The following is a 26,795-nucleotide window of genomic DNA, read 5'->3' on the forward strand; positions in this document are numbered from 1 at the left end:
TTAGGTGAGAAAAAAATGTTAGGTACCTACATACATTTGTGTTAATGCGTTATTTTTTGCGATTTTTGTCTTAGAATTATGTTTTTTTGTAGATTTAAAGTAAAATGAAAAATGTGGAGGTATGTTATGCTAAAATTCCGTAAATGTGTGAGTTTTAAGGCTTAAAAACAGTAGAAGAACGATAATATTCACTAAATATGTGTAGTGTATTCCTTATTGAATAGAACCATAGACAAAAAATTTAATATTTATATGTATATTTAGAGAATATTATCATTCTACTGTTTTTAAGACTTAAAAACTCATACCTTACGGAATTTTAACACCTGCACAACCTACCTCCCCCTTTATGCTGAAAAGTAACAAAACAAAATTTTCATAACAAATGCAAAAAAAGTCAGATAATTTTTCATTATTTATTTTTATATACAATATTAATATATAATAGTAATAATATAGTAAAGAACTGGAAAATACAACTTACTAAATGATGATTACATAAAGAATAGGTATACAGTATAACCCTTACAAAAGTAATAACTTTTTATCTTAAAAAGTATTTTTTTTAATATTGGTGGATTTTTTGTAGAGAAAAATAGTTGTTTGAGAAATATTTGAAGGCTATGTGTAGCTGTTTTTTGGATCTTACTGTACAAATAATGATACAACATCTTTTTTTTTAAATTTTCATATTTTGAGACCGAGTAGAAAATCCGGGATTTGGGAATGTGAGACTAGCTTATAATAATCAAAATTTAAATAATCACCTAATCAAATTTTTGCTTAAAATACCCAGATTCTTTCAAATTTTAGGTTATTTCCAGAATAACTTAAAATTTAAAATGATAATCATCACATTTTTAAATAAATCACCTAAATAATTACCAAACCTAAGCAGATTAAATGACAAGATTTTTTTTAAAAATTCCTAATTCTAAAATAATTTTAAAAATATTAATTATAATAATTCTGTATGAAATTGGTAGTAAAAATGATTGAACAAATTTTTCTAAATCACAAAATAGTTTAAAGCTTAATAATAATTTTTGTTTTAATTAAATACAAAATCATGTTTTTGGGGGGTTCACACTGTAAATCTACTAAAATGTACAACCATTCTTAGGTGTACAAATTAGTAATCTTAGCCAGCCGTGTGTGATCACCGTTTTCACGAGAAGCAATTGAAAAACTGATTTTAGTTTTTTGTTTGTCTTGGTTTGTTATCAGTGTCAGGAATACAGTGATAGGCCAATGGAGACAAGTCAACACTTTCTCATAAATTGAACAGTACAAAGTCAGTCTTGTACAAATAAAAATAATTGAAGAAAAGTAATTTTTTCGCCCATTAGCCTATCACTATATCTCTGATTTATAGGAAAGGTAGAAAGATAATTTTAGAAAAAAAATAGTTGTATTACTGCAGCTATTCTATCCAGGGCAGTTTAAGAGTTTTTAAGAGAAGTAGAGCAGTACAGACATAGATTCAGTTACAGTTTTCAAAATTGTTTTATTTTCAGTAAATAAAACATTTTCTTGGATATGTACATAAATCTGTCTGACCTGTCCTAACATTTTTTAAAATCTTGATAACTGCACAGTTTTAAGAAGATTTAGAGATATACTTACAAGTTATGGTATTAAAGTTTTAGTAAAAGTATTGCTTTTTCATTAGAAATTTTAAAAATATATTATTTGTCTACCCTAATCATAAAAAATGCATAAATATTTTTTTTATAAAGCTATAATCTTTTAATTTGCATTGAGTTTTTATTATCAAAAAGATTATTTTTAAATTCCAAGCATAAAAACTGGTTTTGTACAGTATTATTTTTCAACCAGAAAGACATACAAATACTTACAAGATAAATATTACAACAATTTTCAACAAATACTTTGAATTTTTTAAATATAATTTTTGTTTAATCAAATAATTTGATTTACTCTGACAAGAATTCCGAAAGATGAAATAAAAATGAGAAGCATCGAAGATAAAAAAAAGTTTAGAAAATATAAAAAATACGAGAAAATACAAAAAAAGTAATTTTTCAAAATGTCTAACTTTAACCAACCACGACGACGAGATGAATTGAGTTTTTGTTTAATATTTTTAATTTAATTTAAAACCACCTTTCTTGTAAAGAAGGGATATTAGCAGGGAGGTAGAGGAACAATAGCAGATAAATTTCTTTTTCTAACATTTGTATTGGGAGTTTTTTTATCTTTCATTTTGCTATCTCTTTAAACCTATTTTGAGACTTGTTTGACACAAAAAAGGAAAATTTGATGGCATTATAAACGGATGAAAAGAAACGGGCCCATAAAAAAGGACAAGTATTTTAATAAACAATTAGTAGAACAGTAATTAATTTACTCTCAAGGATTCCTTAAGGGATGAGGTTAAATTATAATCATTAATTATGGTTTAAATGGGCTAATGATAAACTTTACTCCTTAATTAAATAAATCTATAGTCTGTTTTGTTCTACCATTTATTTCCCACAATACCTATCCATGTCCAAGAATAAATAAGTAGTGAAATATTTGTGCCAAAATTTTGCGCTGACGCAAATCCTCAATTTTACGCAGCATTTGAATTTTCAGAAACAAATATGTAGAAGAATATGACATACAATATTATATTCTATTGTATAAAGTTTTTTCTTCAGCAAGATCTCAGAAATAGCTGGTGTGATAAATTGTTCTTTTCAGAGAAGCTTTATAAATATCTTGGGAGTGATTTTTGGCTATTTTCCTGACCTCCAATGCCCACCAAGAGACTAGGGGCGAAGCAACTAGTTTGGCTTTTATTTTGTTATTAAATCTGTTTCTTTTATTCTACATTTCTTTTACAGAAATTGCAAATGTGCCAAACAATCACGTTTTGCCTAGATGGCACTTGCAAAATTCAAATGAGGAAAATTAGAATTTAAACCCTATACCTACTTAGGTAAAACATACAAAATTTTGCAACTTAAAATCACCTTTAAATTACTTATTTGAAAGCTTTAAAATAAATAAACAAAAACTCAATATTGATTATGTAAATAAATAGAAAAAAGTGTGTTACATAACTACACAGTAAACAACATAATAATACCAGAGAATGCAAAAAATCTCTACTTACATTTTTCCATTTTTGTATACGTACATTGTACATACTAATTTAAATTTGAAGTAGAAATGTATTTAATTTTGAACCCTTCTATTCTTGAAACAATGGCCCCTAAATTTAAATTAAATTCGTCTTGCTTAGGTTTGATTTTTTAAGTCATGAATGCAATATAAATAAAAATATCACATTATGTTTTAGTATGAATTAGAGGGATGCACTGTACAGCTGATTTCAACAACCGTTTGGTTTTGCGCGCCAAAAACTGTTGCATGGTTCCCGCCAAAATTTGTTTTGGCGCCAAATCTGAATACTGCGCTCTCAAACATTGATGTTGCCAGCTGACCGTCTGTAGAACCAAGCGCCTAGGCCAGCGCCGAGCAACAGTGAAACAAGATTACTCAATAGGAAGGTGTAGAATCTGAAACAAAATATAAGAATATTTATTTTTATTATAAATATTATAGCAATTTTTCTTTCTTAAATGAGAATAACATAAAAAGTTTCTAATACAGATCAAGTGATAAAAATTTATGTTTATCTTATATTCTTATAATAGTTTTACCTTTCTACCCTTTCTTTGATAAAGAAGGTAATATTTAAGAGGATTGAATTTTATTGAAAACTAAATTCTGTGATGATGCGCATTTGATAATTTCCGGATGAAAAAAGTTTTAGAATTTATATTAATTATTTATTAGATTTTGTAAACATTAGAAAAATTTAATACTTTAAGAAACTTTTGCTATTATATATTTTCGTTTATTTACTTTAAACTCCTGTTCTTATTTACATTAATTTTTAGAATATTTTCATAATTCCCATTATTTGTGATTTCGCAATTTCATTAGCAAAGAAAACTATTTTGTGTTTTGTTAAATTTTGACATTTTTCTTACAAAGCTAAACAAACGTGATTTGGACAGGGATAGGTATTCTGAAAATAAATAGTTAAACAACTAGAACTAGAATTGCCTTTATAGTAGTCGGGTCCATTAGAGTAAAACACTAGAGGGAGAAAGGGTTAAATAACTGTATCTCCCCATCGCAACCACCTTGTGCAACCTTTATATTGAGTCATTGAAAATCAACCAATGGTGTCGCTTACATTAACACAGCCAAGTAGCAGAAAATAATTTCGAAGCAGACGAAAGAGGTCTTTTAAAAACGAAGGGAGGTAGTTGTCTGTATATAAATCTATACTATAGATCTGTTGCTGGGTCCTTGGTTGAGGTATTAATCCGGCATGATTGATAAAAATTTATGGCATAAAAAAGTAAAAAATTAGTTGAGGTAAAAATTATTTTGAAAACATTGTCTTGCTTAAAGGTGAACAAACAATTAGTAATTAAAACAAAAACAAGCTTAACAACAAGTTTAAAAACAAATATTAAAATTCCGCTTTAATTTTAAATATACAATAAGCCTTATCTTTCATAACGTAAGCATAACAAGAATTATTATTCTTATAATCAGCGCAATATTCAGAAAAAATATAAACTATCATAAATAAAAAAATTAAAGAAACTCGATGTTTGTGTCTTTTCAAATCTAACAAATGGCTGGGCAGAATTATTCTGCCTTTTATTGGCAGGTATTAAGATATTTCATTAGAAAAACATTAATTTGCTTAGAGGGTAAAATCAACCAGGGACGTCCAAGCTTTTTATTTTCAATAGGATAAAATGGAAGTTTCGTCAAAGTTTGGGGGGGGGGGGGGGCTGTCAAACAGTCCTTTTTTACGTCTTTAAAGTCAACACCACTAGCGATAAGAAAAGCTGTAAAGCTATGATATAAGACTACAATATGATATAATAGGCCAATCAAACTATTACTCTCACTAAGAAAAACACTTATTTGCCTAGAGGGTTGAGGCAACGCCAAATGCGATAAGAAAAATATTGATATATGACTACAGAATGATATAATAGGTCATAATTTATTCATATACACAAAGGATTATAGCTTATCTTGTTATAATAACAAAAAATATTAGAAGATTTTTTTTCTTTCTTATTTTGGTGCATTTTTGAGGAATTAACATTTAAAATATCCTTTAATTTTGTTTTCTATTACCTTTAATTAGATATCTAAAAGTATAAGACAATGGCCGATAAATTGATGTACATCCCAAATAATGATACAAAAATTTCTGTAGTTTACAATTAGTGGTTGAAACGTTTGGACACCAAACTAACGTTTGGGCACCAAACTAAATGAACCAACTAAGCAAAATTCCATAAAGGTCCCCAAGGTTGTTATTAGACTTTGGGGACTAATGTAATAAACAGTCCAATGTTCCCAAAATAAATTGTATTGTCCACTTATTTTTCCCTAAATCATTGTTCAAAATACAATTATCTGTCCACTTTTAAACAGAATATTGTCTTTAGGAGCGGACACTTGGCCATGGCATTTAATTAATTTGCAAGCACAGGACTGGAGACAGGTTTTCATCCATTTTAATTTTGTAATCTTTGTGTAAAAGTATAACTAATTATATCTGCAATATATATTAATGGAGTAAAAATTGAAAAAATCCACCAAAAATTAATTGCTCAAATTTATTTTACAAGTTTACCCCTTCCCTGTTTGCAAAAAAACTTTAACAAAACAGAGTGGATGAAAATGCATTGACTTTCTTTGAAATAATAACAATAACATGCATAGTTTTTTCTTAGATATAAGGACACGTTTTCCAGTTTTGCATGGAGCAGAGACACTCTATATTTATTGAATGTCAGTAAGTCTATTTAACTAAAATTGTTGATGCTTTAAAGGGATTTCTTTGAATGATCTTAAAACATTTAATCATAAAAGTGCTAGGGTATGAAAATAATAATCTATAATACAAAGTAGAACGATGCATGTCTGTCTGTCTGTTTGTACCGAAAGATCTCGCTAACCGCTGAACCGATCGGGTTCTCCTTTACAGGATAGCTTCTCAAAGGTCCCGGGAATGTTTATAACTATTTTCTTGTGGGGTGTTACAACCCCACCCCCCTCCCATTTTTTTATATTGTTCTTTTAAATCTAAAATACGAAAAATTAGGTTGATCAAACCTCTTGGGGCGAAGCCGTTAGTTAACATGTAGACTAAGTAAGAAAAAGCTCCAGGGATAAGGGACAAACAATTCTAAGTGATAATTTCCCCACAACCTTCTTTTCTCCACTTCCCTTTAGTTACAACAAAAAACAAGTTTTACGCCACTGAAATATTTAAATTTCAAATGAATTTTCTGAATCACAGCCCCTGGCAAGATCAAGAGAAAAAGAGTGATAGAAAAAGAGGAGCGATGAAAAGAAAGAGAGAAAACGGAAAAATAAAACAAACCTACCTTGATAATTTATTACTTGAAGATTTGGCTGATTTTGAGCTAGCAGAGTTTTGGTTGGTGTAACATTTCCAATCAGATTTCCAGTCCTGAAAATAAATAAAAAGTTAACTTGTTGATTTTCTCAAATATCAGTTTTTTTGTAAGAAGGGAGTAGATAATGAGAGATAAACTGGTCTTCCTCTCCCTTAATTTTGGACTCTAAACTTTATGTATGGAAAAATAGAATTTCATTGCCATTTCTGCTTTACATCTTAATTGTAAAAAATATACAATATACCATAATTGTAAAGTGGCTGCGCCAGTATATTAGCTGTTTTTGTTTTTATATATTTCCTATATTTTTCACATGAATTCGTTAATAGGTTAAAAGGTTATCTACAAAGCTATTCTGATTGGACTCAAAGAAATAACAAAAACTTGCTTTTACAAGAAATTGCATAAAAAGAATTTAAGGAAATACTATATTTGTTATATAACCCCTCTCCCAAACCACCGGTTAATTTAAACAAAAGCAAAGAAATCAATCTTCCGACATATCTTTACCCCTCAAAATTTGAAAGCTACCATTATTGGTTTCCAGAATAAAAAATAATTTAGGAGGGTTTTAAGATGCTTCACTTGCAATTCATAGGATATTGTAAGAATTATGTGAAAAATTTTGCTTAGAAAAGTGCACTCAAGATGCATTGTTTCAATTCTTGAAATAAAGATGTACATAAAAAATATTTAAACAGAAAATTTAACAAAACCTAAAAAAATGTGTTTATGGTTAATTTTGAAAAGTCTTAAGAAATAGAACTGTTACAAAAAATTTCCTACAATGTACTATCCCACCCCTCGGGCCTTAACCCTTCCATAATATTGCTTATCATAACTTTACCATAATTAACAGTAATTAAAAGTTATGATAATTACAAATCATTAAGTTAGTGATTACTTATAATCAAATAAATAATACAATAAAAATTTAAATTTGTATTTTTTGCAATTCTATCGATTGAGTCATTAAATATCATGATTAACAAAATCAAGAAGCCAACATTTTTTTCAACACAAAACACTCTTCAGAAGTGGAAAAAAGATACTGAAAAAAACAAGGGCTAAAATATCCATCAGTAGCGCAGCAATAAAAAGCATTTTTAATCATCTTTTACCTAGTTAATTATTTTACAAAAACTTTAAAATCAAGCTGTGAAGCAAAATATTGTTGCTAAGCTCATATTTATCTTTCCGCAGAGTTTTGTTGCATAAAAATTTGCACAAAAAGTTATCTATCACTCACAAAATTCATGATTTCTTAGCAACTACAATTAATGTCTTTCAAACGGAAAGTGACATTTTGAAAGTGACCGTTTGTACATTTTTACAGATAAAAGGAATTTATATAAAATGAGAATAAGGGTATATTCCCAATTTCGTGGCAACAAGGGGCGATTCGTCGTATTTAAAATGGCTTTTAATAGGTTATTTTAGGTTATATTTGGTTAGGTGATTGCCCCGCAGTGTTAGGCAATTGGCCGCAGAGGCTAGAAATAGGAGAAAATATACTGTGAAAATACGAAGAATCGCCCCTTAAGGAGCGTTGCCACGAAAGGGACTATACCCGAAAATAACAGTTAAAGATTTAAGTATATAATCCAAAAACTCCATTATGAAGCAGGGAATTAAAATAATCTGCATTTCTTAACAATGACAGCATTATTTTGGGGGTTTTAATATGTGTTTAAGCCAGAGGGATGAGACAATTGCTGATAAATTGATGTACATCCTTAATGATGATACACAAAATTACCATTCATAACCTAATTAATCCACCAATCAACATCTTATTAAAGTACCAAAGTATAAAAACTTTGGGAACTCGTGTAATAAACAGCCATATTTCCCCTCCCCCCCTGGTTAAAGCACTTGTAGAATAGCTATACCTCTTGAAATAATTTCACACTATTAAAATATTGTTTGTAAAAATACGTGTTGCTATCTCAAAATCTTTTAAAGTTATTACGTCATGAATTTAAAAGCTGTCAATATTGATGCATATGTAAATAAAGCCCATTTTTAGTTTTCTGAGAAGCACAGATTCTATACATGTAAAGACTTTATGTAAGTTCACTCAACTATCGTAAAAATTACTATATCTATACAGTGTCTACTCAAAAAGTGCAGTCTAAACTCTATAGTTATTTTCTCTGATTTTCTTTATTAAAGATTAAATAAATAGGCAAGTCTCTTATATGTGATTAGATTATTAATATTTATTATACCTATGATATAAAGTAGTAAATTTTTATGTCTGAATCTAAAAATCTCGGAATATGCTTTTCAAAATTCGTAGTACTTTATAAATGTCCTGGGATGGTTTTAGGCTTTTTTCCTAACCTTTCCCGCCCACTCCTAAAGGCTAAGGGCGGATCTTCTGCTACCTAAAAAACACCAGAACCAAAAATAGACGTTTGAGGTAAATTTTTAGAAATATGTAGAAAACCCATCATAATAACAGAAAAAGCCCCCCCCCCCCTCCCCCCAAGTGAAAAAAAATATCAAAACCGTATTATCTCACCTTTGGTGGACAGGGTGTACTGCTCCAGTCCCACATGAAGTCAGTCAGGGTCGTATCAGATTCTTTCATGTGGTTGATGAACACGTCTCTGAACTGCGCTGTGTAGTCGGCTATCTCAGTTCTGAAACAATAAATGTATAAGTTTGGATGTATAACCTAGACAACTACCTGATTCCAGTGATGGGGAACTTTTCCGTCGGCTACTTGGCTGTGTTATTATTTCGGCACAGGGTCCCAACCTATTTTATATACAGTTATTTAACCCCTATCACCTCTATTCTTTTACTTCAATTCTGATCAAATATTTTAAAATATTAAGAAATATGCCTTAAAAGACATCTATCAAAGGCTATGCTGATGTCAAACCGCGGTTTATAAAAAATTGGTGATGTTTCCTTAACAATGTAAAAAATCCCGTCGTTGTTAATAAATATTGACGGGAAAACGATGTTAAGATTAAATTATGTTAAATTTAAATTATCTACCATGTTTCTCTCCCCCCCTTTAGGGATAAATCACCACAAGACATATATTTCTATTTAAACCTGTGATAAAAATTCAGATAAAGGTCACTGTACTTCTTACTAAAATATGATAAAGTTATCTTTATTAATTTAACTGAAAACGAATGTTAGTTTTCTTATCAGCTGAATAATAAATAGCGTAGCTACTCTATAATTATATAATATGGACGTACATCATAGTTTATTATGAATGGATGTAGAATATACGTGGATATTATGACAGGTGAAAAATTGTCGTCAATATAGGTTGCTATTTCCCCTGTCATTTATTGGTCAGTTTGTTCATCCAGTAGGAGAGGAGAGGATGGGATAAAGGAAGGAGGGAAGGGTATGTTTTTATGGACAAAATTATCCTCGTTGTATTAAATCATTTCACCTATTTAGAAATTAGAAAACACTTGTAGGTAAACAAAAAATTAAGAAAATATTACGTGTTTTTCTTTACACTTTATTGAGTGTATTCTGTTAAGAAAAAGACAAGGATGAAAACACTAAAAGTGAAAAAGCTAAGAAAAAGTTAAATGTTTAAAAAATGATTAAATAAATCAAACTTAAAAATTAGGATATCTTTAAATCTATAAACATTAAAGTAAAACCAATTTGAAAAGTATCAGATATATGTAAATTTTATAGAAAATTGTTAGGGAAGAATATTAAACGATAGACAGACTTGCTAAAAGAAACTAATTGTAGAAAAATTTACAAGTCATATTTACGTCAACAGAATATCTTTATAAATCAGGAATCTATAGGGATAGGACAATGGCCGACAAAAGGATGTTCATCCCCAATGGTGATACACAAAATTACCCCTTCTGTAGATTACAATTAGTGGTTGAAACTTTTAGACACTCAACAAAATAAACAAACGAATAAAAATTCAATTAAAGTCCTTAAGGTTGTTAATCCAACGAATAAGAAAAAATACTTAAAAATTTTGGAGACTAGATTTATAAAAATCTACTTAAGACAGAATTAAAGAGGAGAAAGGGGAGATTAATTTTTCAGCAGTTTTGTGCAATCCCTGTTTGCTTTCTCGTTATTTCACATCCCGGAATCAAAATATAAACATAAGACAAAGAACTTTCTTTATACAAATATCAAAACATAGTTCTCAGTGACAGAGACATACATTCACATTTTTATTTGATAATTTTTTATAGGACAATCGAAGACAAAGGGAGAGGCAGTTTGTGCTATAATTCCGTAAAGGTGTGAGTTTCAAGGCTTAAAAATAGTAGTAGAACGATAATATTCACGAAATATGTGTATTCCTTATTGAAAAGAACTATAAATATGTTTGTAAGTTAACATAAATTTTATCGTTCTACTACTGTTTTTAAGCCTTAAAATTCACACCTTCACGAAATTTTAGCACAAACTATCTCCACCTTTAAGTTCAGGAAATGGGATGCGGTATAAAATAAAATGACGAGAGCAAGCGAATCAACAAATAGAAAATCCAAAAATCTACAAAATTAAAATTGATTAAAATTTTTGAATATTCATCCCCATTCCTCTCTATATATTTCTGTGTGCATTTTTAACCTCTAAACTAGTTTTGCATTGATAAAAATGTTTAGGCGTTTTTAGCACTAGTGTTCTGTATTTTCTTTGTCCGTCAATCTTTCTTTAAAAATAACTCACTTAGTTTATTTTAACAAAATTAGAAACACTTTGAAATGATCTATGTATAGTTTAAATGCCAAAAAAAGAATACAGCATATAAAAGCTTTTAGATTGTTAGTCAATGTAAGTAAGATATAGTTTTTGTGTAATCTTAAGTGTAATGTAATATATACTAGGATGAAATTTAAGACAACTTCAAAAAGTTTAGAATCATGGATAGAAACTTTTTTTTCGTAAAGAAGACAGATAAAAAGTCAAGGAACTTTTTTGTTTCATTATTGAATTTTTCAGGTATAGGAACATGAAAGATAAGCAATGAAAGCAATGAAAGACTGACCGTTTGTGCTTTACTCAGCTATACTGAAAAATCATGTATAGCATCGTTTTACAGACAATTTTTTCACGAACATTTAAATTAAAATCATAAAATTAATACCAGTTTTGTTAGCCCGTGCCTTTGGCCCCTCAGGTCTACCAAAACTGGGTTTAATCTTATACTATTATACTACTTATCAATATGCCATTTAAATTTTTGTCTTTGATTTTATCTTTTTTTATAAAAACAAATCTCTGAATAAATTAAAGATGTACTGACACGCAAAAGATTCTTTTACAAATAAAAAAAACAAATGCGTCAATTTAAAAAAAAATCCAAACATTAAAAACGTATTAACAAGCATTTTCTTTATCTCAACAAGAACAGCGGCATTCATAGATATAAAAATATAAATTAAACAAGGACAATTGAGCAATAAGAAGCGCAGCTACTATAAAATTGGTGTGTGTGTTTGATGAACAACTACCCTAGCATTCGGTAAAAAATTGTTCTAAGTCATTTTGTTTGAGATAATTCAAATATTATTTTCAGACGTCCATTTTTTAAATTGCGTAAAATTAGAAATACAACAGCAACGCAAATTTCTACTTTTATGAATTAGCATTCTTTATAAAAAGTTAAAATTGCGACTTGAAATTAAAAGTAAGGGTCAGGTCAGAAGTTACCAGTATTTACTTGTTTACATGTATTGTTCTAGATTTTAATCTAGAAAAGCCGCAATATAAGCATTTTAATCTTGCTTTTTTTAAAATTTGCTTTATGTAACATTTGCAAATTTCTTTGTGATGTGCAAAATTACACATACAGCAGATAGATTAAATCCATATATCCATAAAAAAGTATGTTTTATGTCTTGATTCACTTTAAATAAAAAAAGCCGTTTAAGGTAAAAGTTAACCGTTGCAAAAAAAAACGGAAAAACTAACAATTAACTATGGATGTACAGTGATAAGACAATGGGCAATAAATTGAATGTAGGACTGTGACTTAATTGTCTTTTCAAACATATTTGTCAAGAACATTTTAAGAATTTTATAGCCTGCTAGGGTTTGTATTGATTATTTTATTTTGCGTCATTCTGCGCTTGTACCCAAAGTTTTAAAAATTAGCCCTAAAAAGCAAATTTGCATTAGTCCTCATACCCAAAGACCAAGCTAACCAAAAGAAATAATTTTTCTATCCATTATTCAATCCCTGTATCCCAGGGATTACCTAAGACAAAGGTTACCTGGGACTATTTGGCGGAGATTTTGGTGACATGCATGGAGAACTTTTCTCTGAGACCAGGCAGGACGTCAATGGAGATACACGAGCGGAAGACCTACGAACAAAACAAATTTAGAAAATATTCGGTATGACCATGGACATCCAAGCTTTTTTTAGAGGGGGTAAAAGGATGGGTTTTCGATAAGGTTATCTAATATATTCTTTAAAATTTTGAGTGGGTAGACACCCCTTTAACCCCCTTATGAATGCGGTCATCGTAACCCTTCTAAAAGAATACAATTTTAATCACTAAAAATGTTTTTTTTTAAAGAATTGTGACATAATTTTTTATGTTAACCAAGTTTTATATTACAACAATGTCTATTAAAACTTAATAAATGAAATACAACACCTTTTTCGCTTACATAATCTATGAAAAAAATGCATGGAAAAAAAGTTATTACATTAAAAAGTTTCACCCAAGACTAACTTTACTTGTAATGCAATTGTTTTTTTGTTTTCATAAAGTTTGGGAAAGAAAAATTAGGATAAAACAATGGCCATTAAGTATAATGCTGCTAAGGTTTATATCAATGTTGGGCCGGATATCCGGCCATTTGCAATAGCCGGTCGGATACCGGATATCCAAACTATCCGGATACTGGATATTCAAACTATCCGGATACCGGATATCTGGCTGATTTTTATGCTGGATATCCGGCGTTGGAAAGATATCCGGCCGGATACCGGATATCCAGCATTATAAATCAGCCGAATATCCGGTATCCGGCCCAAACATGATCTATCCCAACCCTAGTTTATATAATACTTTTTGTAGAGGATGATAGAATGAGTTCAAATCCCAAGGTAATAAATGATGTAGCGATAGCTCATCCTTTTAATACCGAATATGAATATTAATTGCATCCAATATAGTTTTTTTTTGCAATAGAAAGAAAATCTTATTTTCTTAAACCTCGTTATCTTCTGCATATTTACCAGCTACCAAAGGCAAAATTTAAAAAAAGGAAGATCAAGCTAGCATCCGTTGTCCTATCCAATTATCCCTAACTAAAAAAGATAAAACTATAATCTTAATTTTCCATTACTCAAGAGAACTTTTATCTATTCTCAACTTTATATTAAAAATTTCTGGACAATTTTGCAAAATGAAAAGAGTGTTTTTACGGTAAAATTGGAAATATTAAAAATACTTAAATTGTTACAGGAAAAATAAGATGATAAGGAAGATATGGTACTTTAAGAAAAGCTATTTTGTCTCTAACTTATTCATTTGTAAAATTAGCTTCTTTAACTGTTTGCATTCAAATAGAAACAAAAAGATCATTGACTCAATAATGTAGGAAGCAAATAGTTTTCTTCATGTGTCATATTCCTGCTCGTAAATTTGTATTGGCTATTTTAAAAAAAGGTTTAAATTTTTTACTTGAACACCAAACTTTAGAATAAAATATCTTACATCATAGAAACGTGCACCAAATTTTAAGTAAACGCAGGAATATAAGGATAGAACACTAGGCGATAAATCTATCTTCCTCTATATTCTTATGAATGATATTGCCTTGGTAGCTCAGAGTGGCGAAAAGTACGTTCATTGATTCATTTGCAATTGTCCTTACCCTTCTTGAGGAAACAGGAGAATGTTTTTTTTACAATTTTTCACAAACTTCTGTCAAAATCTAAATTTCTTTTTTGAAGATTTTTTCAGTATTATATTTTCTTAAGTTAATGGTAATAATAAGAATATTATTAGAAATCTAATTTAAAAATGGTATTTAAATAGAATGGAGCATTTAATCAAATCAAAAATTGTCTCTCCAACTTTTTCATTGATAAAAAAAAAGTCATTATAATGATTAAGTTCAAATGTTTGATTCGTAAATGAATTAAATTACGATTAAACAATGTCAATAAAAAATAAATAAAGAATTAAGACGCAAATAAAATGTCTTTAATATGCATACTAAAATATAAAAATACGTCGTCATACAGCGCGGTGTGTGCGTACATAAAGCCCTTTATTCAACATAAATCGTTGCAAGGACAATTGCAATTCAATATAAAACGTGATTTTCAAGGATTGAACAATGAATTATAAATAATATTTCAGCCTAATGTGAAAAATTCTCCCTTTGGTAGATTTTTAAGAATTTAAATTAAGAAAAAGAAACTAAGTAAAAAAATAGCAATACTAATGCTTGATTAAAATGGCTGAACATCTGTCTTTGTCTACAGAAAGGTGTTTACTCTGTTTTATTAGAGCAATGAAGCATTACAAAAATCTGATTTTCTAGTGTAGCTGCTCTTTGTTTTTTAAATGTTTGATTTAGTAGATTTCTTGAATGGTTTTTGGCAGGGAGGTATGGGCAATGGGCTGTTTATTACACTAGTCCCCAAGTTTTCTAAATTGTTGGAACTTTGGGGACTTATGATAATTTTATTGGTTGGTTTATTAAGTTGAGTGTCAAAACGTTTTATCCACTAATTGTAATCTACAGAAGGGTAATTTTGTGTATTAACATTGGGGATGTACATGTTATTAGTATATCTTACTTTCAGATTTTGAGTATATTTTTAGTAGCGAAGCTACTCTATAATTCGAAATGTCCGTCCGTCCGTCTGTTAGAGACAAAGTGGGGGAAACGTGACAAAATATGCATATCTATAAAAATCTAAAACTGCGTGGAGTTCTTTGATTTGAAATAACATCAATAGTACATCCTTTGCAACGTCACTTAATTATGGATATAAGTATTCTAGTTTTTTCCAAATATGTGTTGTTCATTTATATGACATAATATCAATAGTACATCGCACATTCTTTGTCAAATTAAAGTATGTCTATATCAACATTTATTTCAGATAGGGAAATGGCAATGAAGCTTAAATCTCCACTCCCACGGATGGTACATAATCTTATTCTTAACAAATCTGAAATCACCACAATATTGTTTAACTACATAAAAAGAGAATTCAGAATTTTTTTATTATGGAAAGATTCTTCAATCTTTCATTGACCTATCCCCCAGGGATCTAAAGAGATAAGACAATGACAAATAGATTGGTGTTCATTCCCAATGATGATACACAAATTTACCCCTTTATTAGATTACAATTAGTGGTTAAAACGTTTAGACACTCAAAGTAATAAATCAAACAATCAAAATTCAATTAAAGTTTTAAAGATGTTAAGACAACGAATAAGAAAATATCATTATAAAACTTTGGGGACTAGTGTAAAAACATGCAATGTAGATCGTAGATCCCAAAAACTATAAGTTTTAGATAAAGACATCATATAGGTCTATAGAAAAAAATTAACAATTAACTAATTTTTTTTAAAGTTCAAGCATAACATTAAATTAAAATTGATGTAGAAAGAAGCAATAGATCTCGAAAACGTCGAGTAATTTAGGGTATTTTGACCCCAGAGGCTTGGGAGAAGCCTCCAAAACTAATTAATAATAGTACTTTAGTGAACAAATTTTTTTACATGCCTCTATGTTCTACTTTAATTCCACGAAGGAATGAAAAAAGTTAACTTAGGAATGTGACGCATATCGCTTTTTTATACAGTAAACAAAAACAAATATGACTAAATGTAGCGAAGCAAGGACTTTAAAATCTTCTGTAAAAAAAATACAAATATTTTGGTCAAAATTAAATCCGCGAAAAAGGGCCTGGAAATTGTATGAAGTTGACTATATAATTATCAAATATTAAAACCGATGTTATTACAGAATACTTGAAAATTTTGTTTATTTAAATATTTATTCCAGTTTCTTATCACGCCTGTTTCCTGTATTACATAATGTACATTTATTGCACAATTTGAATTCAAACTACAATATAAATATCTTTTAACTGTTTTTTATTTGTTTCTTGGTAGTTTTTAAACAAGTTTGGTTTTATATATGATATTAAACACTAAGGGGTTAATGACTGATTTCAAATATATATTTAGACTGTAAGTATACAAAGATGTTAGTTTGGTTAGTTTGATAAAGTAGCCTTGGGTTGAGATAGATCAATAACTTTTTAAACTTAATGAATAACATTATTATAAACTTTTAAATGTTTAAGGTAACCTGTAATTTTATTTGGTAACAAAAGCAATGGACACTACTTTTTTGATGCAAATGACAGTATCCTGAAAGTTGCATGCAAAAATTCTGCAATAAAAATAAATAAAAATCCGCAAGTGGGTGTGGCCATTTAACTATATCAAGGGCGATAACAATCATTAGAAATGCAGCAAATAAATGAAAAGTATTTTTAATTAACAACCTCTTTCAGTCCCAAATGTGCATCTAAAAGAATCTACCATTTAAAAGCTCTGTATTCATAGGGGTAAGTGAGATAAAAAAAATAGCCTAAAACATTCCCTTTAACTAGCTTTTATAGGCAAACATGTAAAAATAATACATTTTGCTAAAATTTCAAAGTAAGTCTCCTTAAAAACCTAAACATCATATTTAACGAGGAGCTGCGCTTTAAATATTTCTTATACGCGATGATATCACAGCGGTTTTAAAGAATGAATATATCCTGAAGTACATAAGCGTAGGAAGTTATAGGTAGGTAAAAAGTTCCGGAAAATAACTAAAATTTACGCACTTAGGTAGTTGACCCTAATTTAACACATTGCATTAAAAAAATAGTTTCAGCTGGTCAGTGCACCCTTTAAAGCAGCGCAGCTACTCTATAATTACTTATTATAACTGTCTGTCTTAATATGCCTCTCAATATAAGCCCAACTACGATATAACTACAGTATGACAGTCAGAATAAGAGTTTTCACAATAAAAAAAGTTTTATTTTTTTATTTTAAAGCTCTTAAACACAAATTAAGACAACTATCATTTAGTCTAACTTCATTCAACTTATGGTTTGTGTTTCGGAACGCATGCCTTGCCGTTCTCAAAATCTTATCTCCAAGCCCTCCGAATGACCAACATAGCGAAGTTTACAAATGTGTATTTATTACCATGAAAACAGTGAGTCTAAAACAAAAATATAAAAATTAATTACATAATATTAATGGTTTATTATTTTTGTAAGATCGAGGTTGCGTGATTTCAATTTAATTAAAAATATAAAATTTCTAAAAAACTTTAAATTGGCACGAAACATATTAAATAGCATCAGAAATTGATAATTTTAGATTCAAATGATCAATAAAATTAAGGAAAATATTCGTATGTCAAAAGTTAGCAGTTAAATGGTCTATTTGTTGAAAAATTAATGTTTTAAATTTCTTCGTAAAAATATACCATACTACACTTATTATTAAGAATTAAAGATAAATTCTTACCACATATGATGTCAAACTAAGCAGGAAGGCTTATTTGAGATCTTCCACGGATTAGAGCGCATGTATATTCAACCAATACATTATTTTCATTTACGTAGCTCTTCACATGGGAATCATCAAAGGAAAAATGCGCGGCTTCTTGTTTGTTTACAAGCGACGCGCGGAGATAGTTAGGAATGCCGCGTAACACACTCATTCTCTGGTGTAAGGAAAAGGGAATTAATGGGTTCGAACTTGCCAGGGAATACAAGAAAAATCATTCCAACACAGTTTGACTATTATTGCTATATTACTTGTAGACTTTTATTGCCATTTCATGAAAATTATTATTTATGCTTTACAAATGAACAAAGTTATTCTTGTTATTTTTCCAATTTTCCCATACTACTAACGTCATAGCTACGGAACATTACCCATAAACATGCTAGAAATAGTAAAAAATTGTCCTATTATATAAAGTTGTATGGTTTTTTTTGTCATTGAACCGATAGAGTTCTCCAATTAGGGAAACTTTACATAGATCATGTCCTGGGATCGTTTTAACTCTTTATTCAATTTAAATACATTGAAATAAGTTAGAAAGTTGAAAGCAAACTCATTTTCTTAGTTTAGTGTTTGATGTTTTTTTTATAACGTTGCTACATGATAAGTATGGTATGTCCATGCGTTCAATCATCTCTTAAAACTTAGAAATTATATATTGATTTGTTGGTTGAAGTTACATTTACATCATTTCATGCCTTAAACTAATTGGGCTATCTGACAGATTTCTTAAAAATAATTACAAAAAAGACTGGAATTCTGCGAAACATATGGCTATGATTTTCCTTGTCAATGTAGATTTTTTAAAAGCGAAGCTTTTCTATAATTAGGGTCGGTCCGTCCGTACGCCCGTCCGTCCGTAACGGATAGCTTTTTTCGTTAATTTAGGCATGTTAAAATTGTCCTATCGATTGCAAACTTTGCATGGTGATTCCTGTAGAAGTTAGGTACGAGTTAGAAAACGTAGCAACTCTATAATCATTACCAGAATGTCCGTACGTCCATTTTAAACATGTTGATTATTTTTACATTTTTAACAACAAATTTGTATGTGACCTAATTATACGATTGGTCTGATTTTTAGTATACTGATTCCTGGAACAACAAAGTTCAATATTATAAGCGAAGCAACTCTATAATCAAGTCCTAAAAATGTAAGTATGTCCATAAACATTATCCTGTATCAAGCAGTTTTTCAACAAATTTACTTACAATTTTGCTTTGACTCTTATACATTTACATTCTGATTATTCAGTTCTGACATTATACAAGTGTTAATGTCAGAATGTGTTTCAGAGCTTCGCATTATGAATGTTGTCATCCTTGTTTCTATTGTAATTCATTTTAAAATATGTACACATGTTACCTATTGACTCATTAAGGCATAATTATGCTAGGTATTTCAATACAATTATAGACAGATAGACATACACACACACACAGATTACGAGATGGCGTCAAAACTGGCCCCTAAAACGCAGAAGGAAAAATTATGGCCTGATCTTTTTTTCTACGGAACAGTCGCAAATATGTTTGGGATATAAAAACGTTGCACGTAATCGCACACAAACTTATAAAATAATGTACAAATATTTAATTGTGCAGTTGAATTAAAGGACAAATTTTGATCATATTACCTACCTAAATTGTTCTTTTAAACAAGGACAATTATGCCCATCAATGATGTTGCAAATTGCAATATATCAGAGGTAAAATAAGAGCTATAATGTATGAATTTATGGCACATTTTTAACAAACCAATGAAATGACATTGAATTATTTGGTTTGAAAATTGGTCAATAAACAAGGAAGAACAGTCATTGTACTTAAATTGAGTAACGGACAGACTAGATATTAAGGTAGCCCCGCTACTTATTGTATAAAGTAGTACAGTTTTTGACTGAAGCTAAAAATCTCAGAAATTGCTGCTCCATGTGGCTTGTAGTTGTCAAGGAAGCTTTATAAAAGTCTTAGGATGGTTTTCAACTAGTAGAAAGACAAAGCACAAGCTTATTGAACAAAATGTTCTTACAATAAAAAATGTTCAACCCATTTATTTCACGTTTCTAAGAGTTGCAAAGCAAAAAAAGTTTTGCAATTAAAGTTTTCAAATTGCAAGTTATCAAGGATAGTCATATCCATATATAGCGCAAAAATATCAAGCTAATAAGATTTTTAAAACACAGAAAAGTATTCTTCTATTTGATTACCTACCAATTCTAAAAAATCCGTTAAAAATCAAGGGAAATACAGTCTAGATACGACTAGACAAACCTACACTGGTTATAAAGTAGCTTTCCTACTAAAACTAAGTTCCAGGTGTTTTATTTGCAAGAATTGGATAGTTAGGCCAGAACAGTTATTTTGCACTAATTTACAGGGGTAAATATTGGCATTTTTTATAAGAAAATAGAATCAGTAAAGTTTGCATGTAAAAGAATGAAATTAGTATTTAAGTCATCTTGAAGAACAAAAAAAAATAACATTTTGTTAGGACTTGTTAGGATTTGAAGAAATGTTACATAATATAGATTATAGTAATTTTAAGCATATGCATCCCTTTAAATACCTAATATATTTATCCAGAAAGTTAGAAAGAATTAAAACAGTTAAATGCTTCACTTGTAGACAATAATGTATTTTTATCTTAACATCAAGGGACAATAATAAAGATACTATTGCGCTTAAGTTATATGTCTTGTTTTTGGTTTAGAGTTCTTATTTGAAAGGATGACTCCCACGAGAGCTTCTTCGTTATAACCTAACCTTAGACTAGAGGGATGCAGCTGTCCTGTTTTAGTTTACTGCACCCTAGTGATAAATTATCATATAGAAAATCGAGTCATCTATTCCAAATGACTAGGTATCATATTGCTATTATCTTATTCAAAGGCCCATCAATTTAATTGGGACACCTGCCATACTCGATCCTATATTAGGGAAAAGTAAAATGAAAAAGACAAAGTTATGAGTCTGATACTTTTAATGCAGTGGAGTCTCTTTCTAAAGTTTTTTTTCTTATATGTTTGTACCTATCTCATCCCTGTAAATAAAAACTTAATTTAAAATATATATAGGTACCTACCTATGTAACATTAAATTTTCTTAGAGACATTTTAAATACTTTAAGAAGAACAGGAATTTATTCCCGCATTTTTTCTGTTATTTTTCTTTCACTCCTATGTTATTTTCCTTAAAATTATCGTACTAAAAAATGTCTAGTCGCCAGCAATGATAACATTTTGACCATAAAAGGTCTATTTCCATGGAGAAGTAATTGTTTCAAGAGTGTGATTTAAACTTTATGGAATTTAGTTCAAGGTCAGGTTCTCAATTGTTGTTAAGATTGTTAATCCCCATATCTATTGGATAAATTGGATTATGCATTTAAAAGAAGCTCCTCATTATTCTCTTATTAGTTTTGGGCTATTGCATAGTGTGAACCTATTCTCTTATGTGGAAACCTTTAAAGGGCAAAGTTTAAAGGCTTAAAATCATCAATGTTACTAAAGGAAGTAGCTAAAAAGACCAAATATTTGCCATGGAATTATCCTTTTAAGAGAAAAAATTAAAATTGAACTCACCTACAGCTTGTCTCCTTTTGTGCTTCCCTCAACATTCTCATGTAATCCTGAAACAAAATTAGATCATCAGAAGGAGTTAAAGGTGGATTGACCCCCCCTGAGCTGGATCTTTAAATTATTTTAGTGGTGAGCCAGATCGGGTTGAGCCAACTTTCCACCAATGAGAGCACAGCATTGTATGAAATGCCGTGCTGTGATTGGCTGAAATTCAGCTCACCCCGATCTGACTCACCACAAAAATTATTTAAAGATCCAGCTCTGGAAAAAAATATATTTCAATATAAATGGACGAGTGTTCAACAGAGTGTGTGTGTGTGTTAGTTTTTGTTTTCTCAGCCATAAGAATGAGATACAACAAAAATAAAGGCAATGTCTTGGTGTTTAATTCAAATCATACCAATAGTCCTATGGCAGGTGTCCTATTTTAATTCACTAATGAAAATAATCTTAATTGGATATAGGATATACGTGGATATATTGACAGATGAAAATGTGTCGTCAATTTAGCTTGCTAATAAGGACCTCATTTATTAGTAAGTTCATTCATCCAGCAGGAGGGGATGTGGAGAAGGAGGTGGATGGGGACGTCGTTGTTTTAGACTGCTGCGAGAATTACTTTATCATAATACATAAAAATCTGGTGCAACATCCAAGTAATAATATTAATATCGATTAGGTAATCTACGAGAAAAAAAAACTTTTATAAATATAGATAAAGAAAGCTTTGTTTTGTCTACTTATAAGGAAGTCTAATGTTGTTTATATCTTTTTATATGAAATGTTTATAGCATTTCTTGTCTATAATATTTACCTAAAGTTAGGGTTGGGTCGGATATCCGGCCATTGCCAATATCCGACCAGATATACGATATTGAAACTACCCAGATAACGGATATCCGGCTGATTTCTCATGCCGGATATCCGGCGTTGGCCAGATATTCGACCGGTTACCGGATATCCGGCATTAGAAATCAGCCGGATTTACGGTATCCGGCCAAAAAAGTATCCGGCATAAGTCTACCTAAAGTACACTGTTCTGTTTTCAGGAAAAAAAAATATTCGCGCCAGACAAAAATACTAGGCAGGTATGTATAATAAAATGTACTTTTGTTCAACTTTCTAATTTTATGTTTCTGTCTACAGGACATTACTTTCTTTTTTTTTGTCAGGTTTATAAAAGAAATAAAAAGAAAACAAAAAATTCTTTGCTTTAAATTTTTGATACAGAAAAGGTTTAATGCTATTTAAAGTTTGAATTGGTCAATTGTAAATGATCATTTTCTTAATGTGATGGAATAAACCAAATGCTGCCTCAGTGGCTAGGGTGAAACCATTTTTAGATTATACCCCAATATGATTTTTATAATATTGATTTTTTGAAACTGTACCTAAACTTTAAATCCGTCTACAGTTGAATACAAAATTTGAATTTTTTTACAAAAAAAAAGTCTGGCCCAATGAATGATTTTCACCTGTTAAATATTTGACAAGTGTTTTTATTATTATCAATTTTAAAAATCATTTCTTGTTCAAAGAATTTGTACATTTTGAGTTTAATACGTAAAGAATACGTAAACAATTTTTAGTTTCAATAAGCAAGAAATTAACGAAATAATGACAATGTTATCCATAAGTAGTGCGGCAACTATCTCCTAAATATTCTAGCAGCTGCGCCCCTAGCATCTAGGGACTTTATATTCGAAGTGGTAGAGAAGGGCAGAATTAACGCTTAAAACCATCCCAAGACCTATGAATAGCTTCTCTAAAATGGAGATCTCAATTGCGTCAGAAGTTGTCGAAATCTAGAAAACATGAAAGAATTGTAGGATGATTATGCCCTAAAAAGCTTAAAACTGTGCTAACATATCACTCTTCTTTTCAAATGCGTTTTTGCAGCAAGAATTTGGCCCAATTTCTTTAGTTTAACCTTAGGAAATTAAATTTCAATTTCTAACAAAGAAATTTAAGAAAGGGGGAGGTCATTTTCTAGTAAATTCCGTAAAAGTGTGTAAAGGTGTGTGTGTTATAAGGCCTAAAAATAGTAGTAGAACGATAAGGTGCTCCCTATTGTTCTATTCAATAGGGAATACAAATATATAGAGCACCTTATCGTTCTACTACTATTTTTAGGCCTTATAACACACACACCTTTACGGAATTTACTAGAAAATGACCTCCCCCTTATTTGAAAAAGCATGTTCTGAAATAAATAGATAACTTGATAAATAAAGAATTTTTCGATTTACTGTTATTATCTAGTCATAAGGTTGTGTTAAATTAGGACATCTGCCACAAACAGACCATATAATAATTATAAACTTGAGTTTAAGGGAACGTTTTAATAGCCAATGGAATGAATATAATGTCCTTGTTAAAATTAGCATACTCAAAAAAAATTTATAGATAAAAATGTCTTGTTTTACAACTAGTTAAAACCAAATTGTTGACCACAATTGTAAAAATGGGTTATGTAAGTACAATTAAACCATAAACATTTTAATTACGATTGTTAAGAGGCCCATATTCAAATCAATTGGGTAGGTACCTATTTATGAAAATATTTATCAATAAAAAAAACAGTTGCCATAAATTATAAGGCAAAGATTCCTAAATATGTTGTTGTTGATTTGACTACAGAGCTTGATCTTTAAATCGTTTTTATGCCGCGCTGAATCGGGGCGATTCAGAGGTGAACCGTAGGCGCGCTGGTGGTAAGCCACAGCGCACCTGATTTTTAAAAGATTTTCGGCGCGGTGTTGTTAAATCGCTTGCGCACTCACTAAAATATCGATCCGCGCCAGTACAACTTTATTACTTAAGCAGTGCCAGTAAGGTATTTTATATAAAATACCGTGTCAGTATGGTATTTTATATAAAACATTAATATATAATTTATTTTAAAAATAACTATAAAAATGTTTTCACGATAGTTTTGCAATAAAATATTAAAGTAATTAAAAAAAATATCCATTTATTACATATGCAATGGGTCTTTCGTTGGGGCTCAGTGCATGATTCACCCCGATTTAAACCGGCAATGCCACTCGGTGAGTGCCATTGCCGCGCCGGGCCCGCGCCACTGCCCGATTCAAATCGCCCATGCAAATTCGATTTAAAGATTGATATTAATAATTTGATGGTGCGCCAAATGAATCGCCCCGGTTTAAATCACCTATAAACGATTTAAAGATCGAGCTCAGTATTCTCATGTATGTATAAGTATGACATACAACAGAAGGAAAGCAAAAAAAAAAAGGATTTAACATACCACCTTATTATGGCAGGTGTCCTACTATCATATAACCATTCAAAAATTACCTGGTCACTGCCAAATGGCACAGGCGTGGTGCGCAGAGATGATGTGTGAGAGGACGGGTGTCGGTCACCAGCGGTCCCATGACCACCACTGCCACTACCCACCTCCGGACCGTACATGCCCGAGCTCAACTCGTTGCTGAGGTCAACCCAGGAACTGACGAGGCTTGTGGGCGGTGTTTCACTCATTTTTGCTCACTGATGATAATAACTTAGCTGTTGTTTGAGGTAACGAGTATTTTTTATATTAAAATTGGCACTATCACCCGTTGAGACTTTGGACAGGTGACTTTTAATGTTTTTTCTTACTGATATGTATGATATGTATGTTTTTAAACAAGGTTTAATATCAGCTATAGTTGTATATCTTATTCATCAATTCTTTGTTTGGTAATAGCTATAGACAAGCTATTATAGATTGATTATGGTTTTATCTGAAATTAGGATAATAGGTTAGAAAGACAAACTGTTTAAATTTTCTAACAAAATTGTCGGATTTCAATCATTTTTAGTATCACGATAAATTGCAAGTGTTTTTGAGAACAGAGGTGGATTCTTAAAAAAATTTGCCCCACTAGTTGCTTAGTGGGGCAAAATTGTTTTCGTGAAAAATCCACCAAAATCACATTAAAAATCTACAAATAAAAACAAAATCATATGTTAATAACCCTTCTATGATTTTGTTTAATTTTTGTAGATTTTTAATGTGATTTTTGTGGATTTTTCACGAAAACAGTTTTGCCTCACTAAGCGATTAGTAGGGCAAACTTTTTTAAAGAATATGCCTCAGTATATGGACGTATTTGTACTAGTTTATCAAATAGAAACGATAACGTTCACTGGCTACTAGAACCAATATGCACGAGAAAAAAAAATATAAAAGAGTAAAGAAAATAAGAATAGTTAAGTAGTTGGTAATGTATTGTAGCTACGAAAACAAAGACAGGGTGTTTTTCAGTAAGGCAAAACAAATAGTAAGAGTTTGATCAAAAACACATCATATCCCCAAAAATTATGTAAATGTGGACTTTTTTTGTAAAATGATAAAACCTTCTTGGCTCTCCAACTTTTCGGCCAGACAATTCGTAAGATTTGGAGCAAAATAGTTTTTCATCAGATGAAATAATCCTCCTTATTTGCATGAGGTAGATAAACTTCACCCTTCTTCCCACCCCTAATAAAACTATTTTGGGAACTAAAGGGTTGTGGAATAATTTTACTGCCATTGTCCTCTCCTCTCCCTCGAGTGGATGTTCAGTAGGTAGTATGTTATATGAATATTGATGTTTTTTTTCTTCATTATGCTGGTTTTTTCTCTTACTTATAGAGGATTACAAGGCTTTTTCTTTTCATTTCCTGTATACTAAGTAGGTTTCGATCAGTAACATCTAAAAAAATGCGGGTAATTTTTCTTTAGGAAATCTTTATATTAGCTTTGGGCAGGTTTTAAGCTTTTGTGGGAATATGTAAATGGATTAAACATTTCTAAAGGAAATTATTCTTTAAGAAAGACTGATATTTCAAATTAAAATGTAGCTTTGTTACTAATAAATATTTAGTCCAAAATAAATCACCAAATCAATGCATGATAGAAAAACTTAAAATCAATTAATATGTATATTATGAATAAGCAAGGGGGAGCTGGGAAGGTTGTGCTAAAATTCCGTAAAGGTGTGAGTTTTAAGGCTTTAAACAGTAGTAAAACGATAAAATTTATGTTAACTTTAAAAAAAATTGTTGTTAGTTCTTTTCAATAAGGAATACTCATATTTAGTGAATATTATCGTTCTACTACTATTTCTAAGCCTTAAAACTCA

At 30.2% G+C, this 26,795-nt stretch overlaps 1 protein-coding gene across 1 annotated transcript; it reads right to left on the reverse strand.

The window, feature by feature from the left end:
- Positions 1 to 402: 402 nt before the first annotated feature.
- Positions 403 to 25,431, reverse strand: LOC145313020 (uncharacterized). Its single transcript, XM_080152256.1, has 6 exons — positions 24,982 to 25,431; positions 21,664 to 21,710; positions 12,725 to 12,817; positions 9,007 to 9,127; positions 6,447 to 6,532; positions 403 to 3,530 (listed from the first exon to the last, which is right to left on the reverse strand). The coding sequence occupies exons 1-6, from the start codon at positions 25,165 to 25,167 to the stop codon at positions 3,431 to 3,433; spliced, it is 633 nt and encodes a 210-aa protein (XP_080008382.1). The 5' UTR covers positions 25,168 to 25,431; the 3' UTR covers positions 403 to 3,430.
- Between the last annotated feature and the right edge of the window lie 1,364 nt (positions 25,432 to 26,795).

The sequence above is a fragment of the Acartia tonsa genome, chromosome 3, assembly GCF_053477335.1.
Source record: "Acartia tonsa isolate MP-2025a chromosome 3, ASM5347733v1, whole genome shotgun sequence".
NCBI lineage: Eukaryota > Metazoa > Arthropoda > Copepoda > Calanoida > Acartiidae > Acartia > Acartia tonsa.

Bases quoted from the DNA above. Each gene is read 5' to 3' on its own strand.
- LOC145313020 (XM_080152256.1), bottom strand. From the start codon at position 25,167: ATGAGTGAAACACCGCCCACAAGCCTCGTCAGTTCCTGGGTTGACCTC. The intron at 9,128-12,724 runs GTAACCTTTGTC...TTATTGTTTCAG, and splicing joins TCTCCGCCAAATAGTCCCAG to AACTGAGATAGCCGACTACA. The intron at 6,533-9,006 runs GTGAGATAATAC...ATTTATTTTCAG, and splicing joins GTACACCCTGTCCACCAAAG to GACTGGAAATCTGATTGGAA.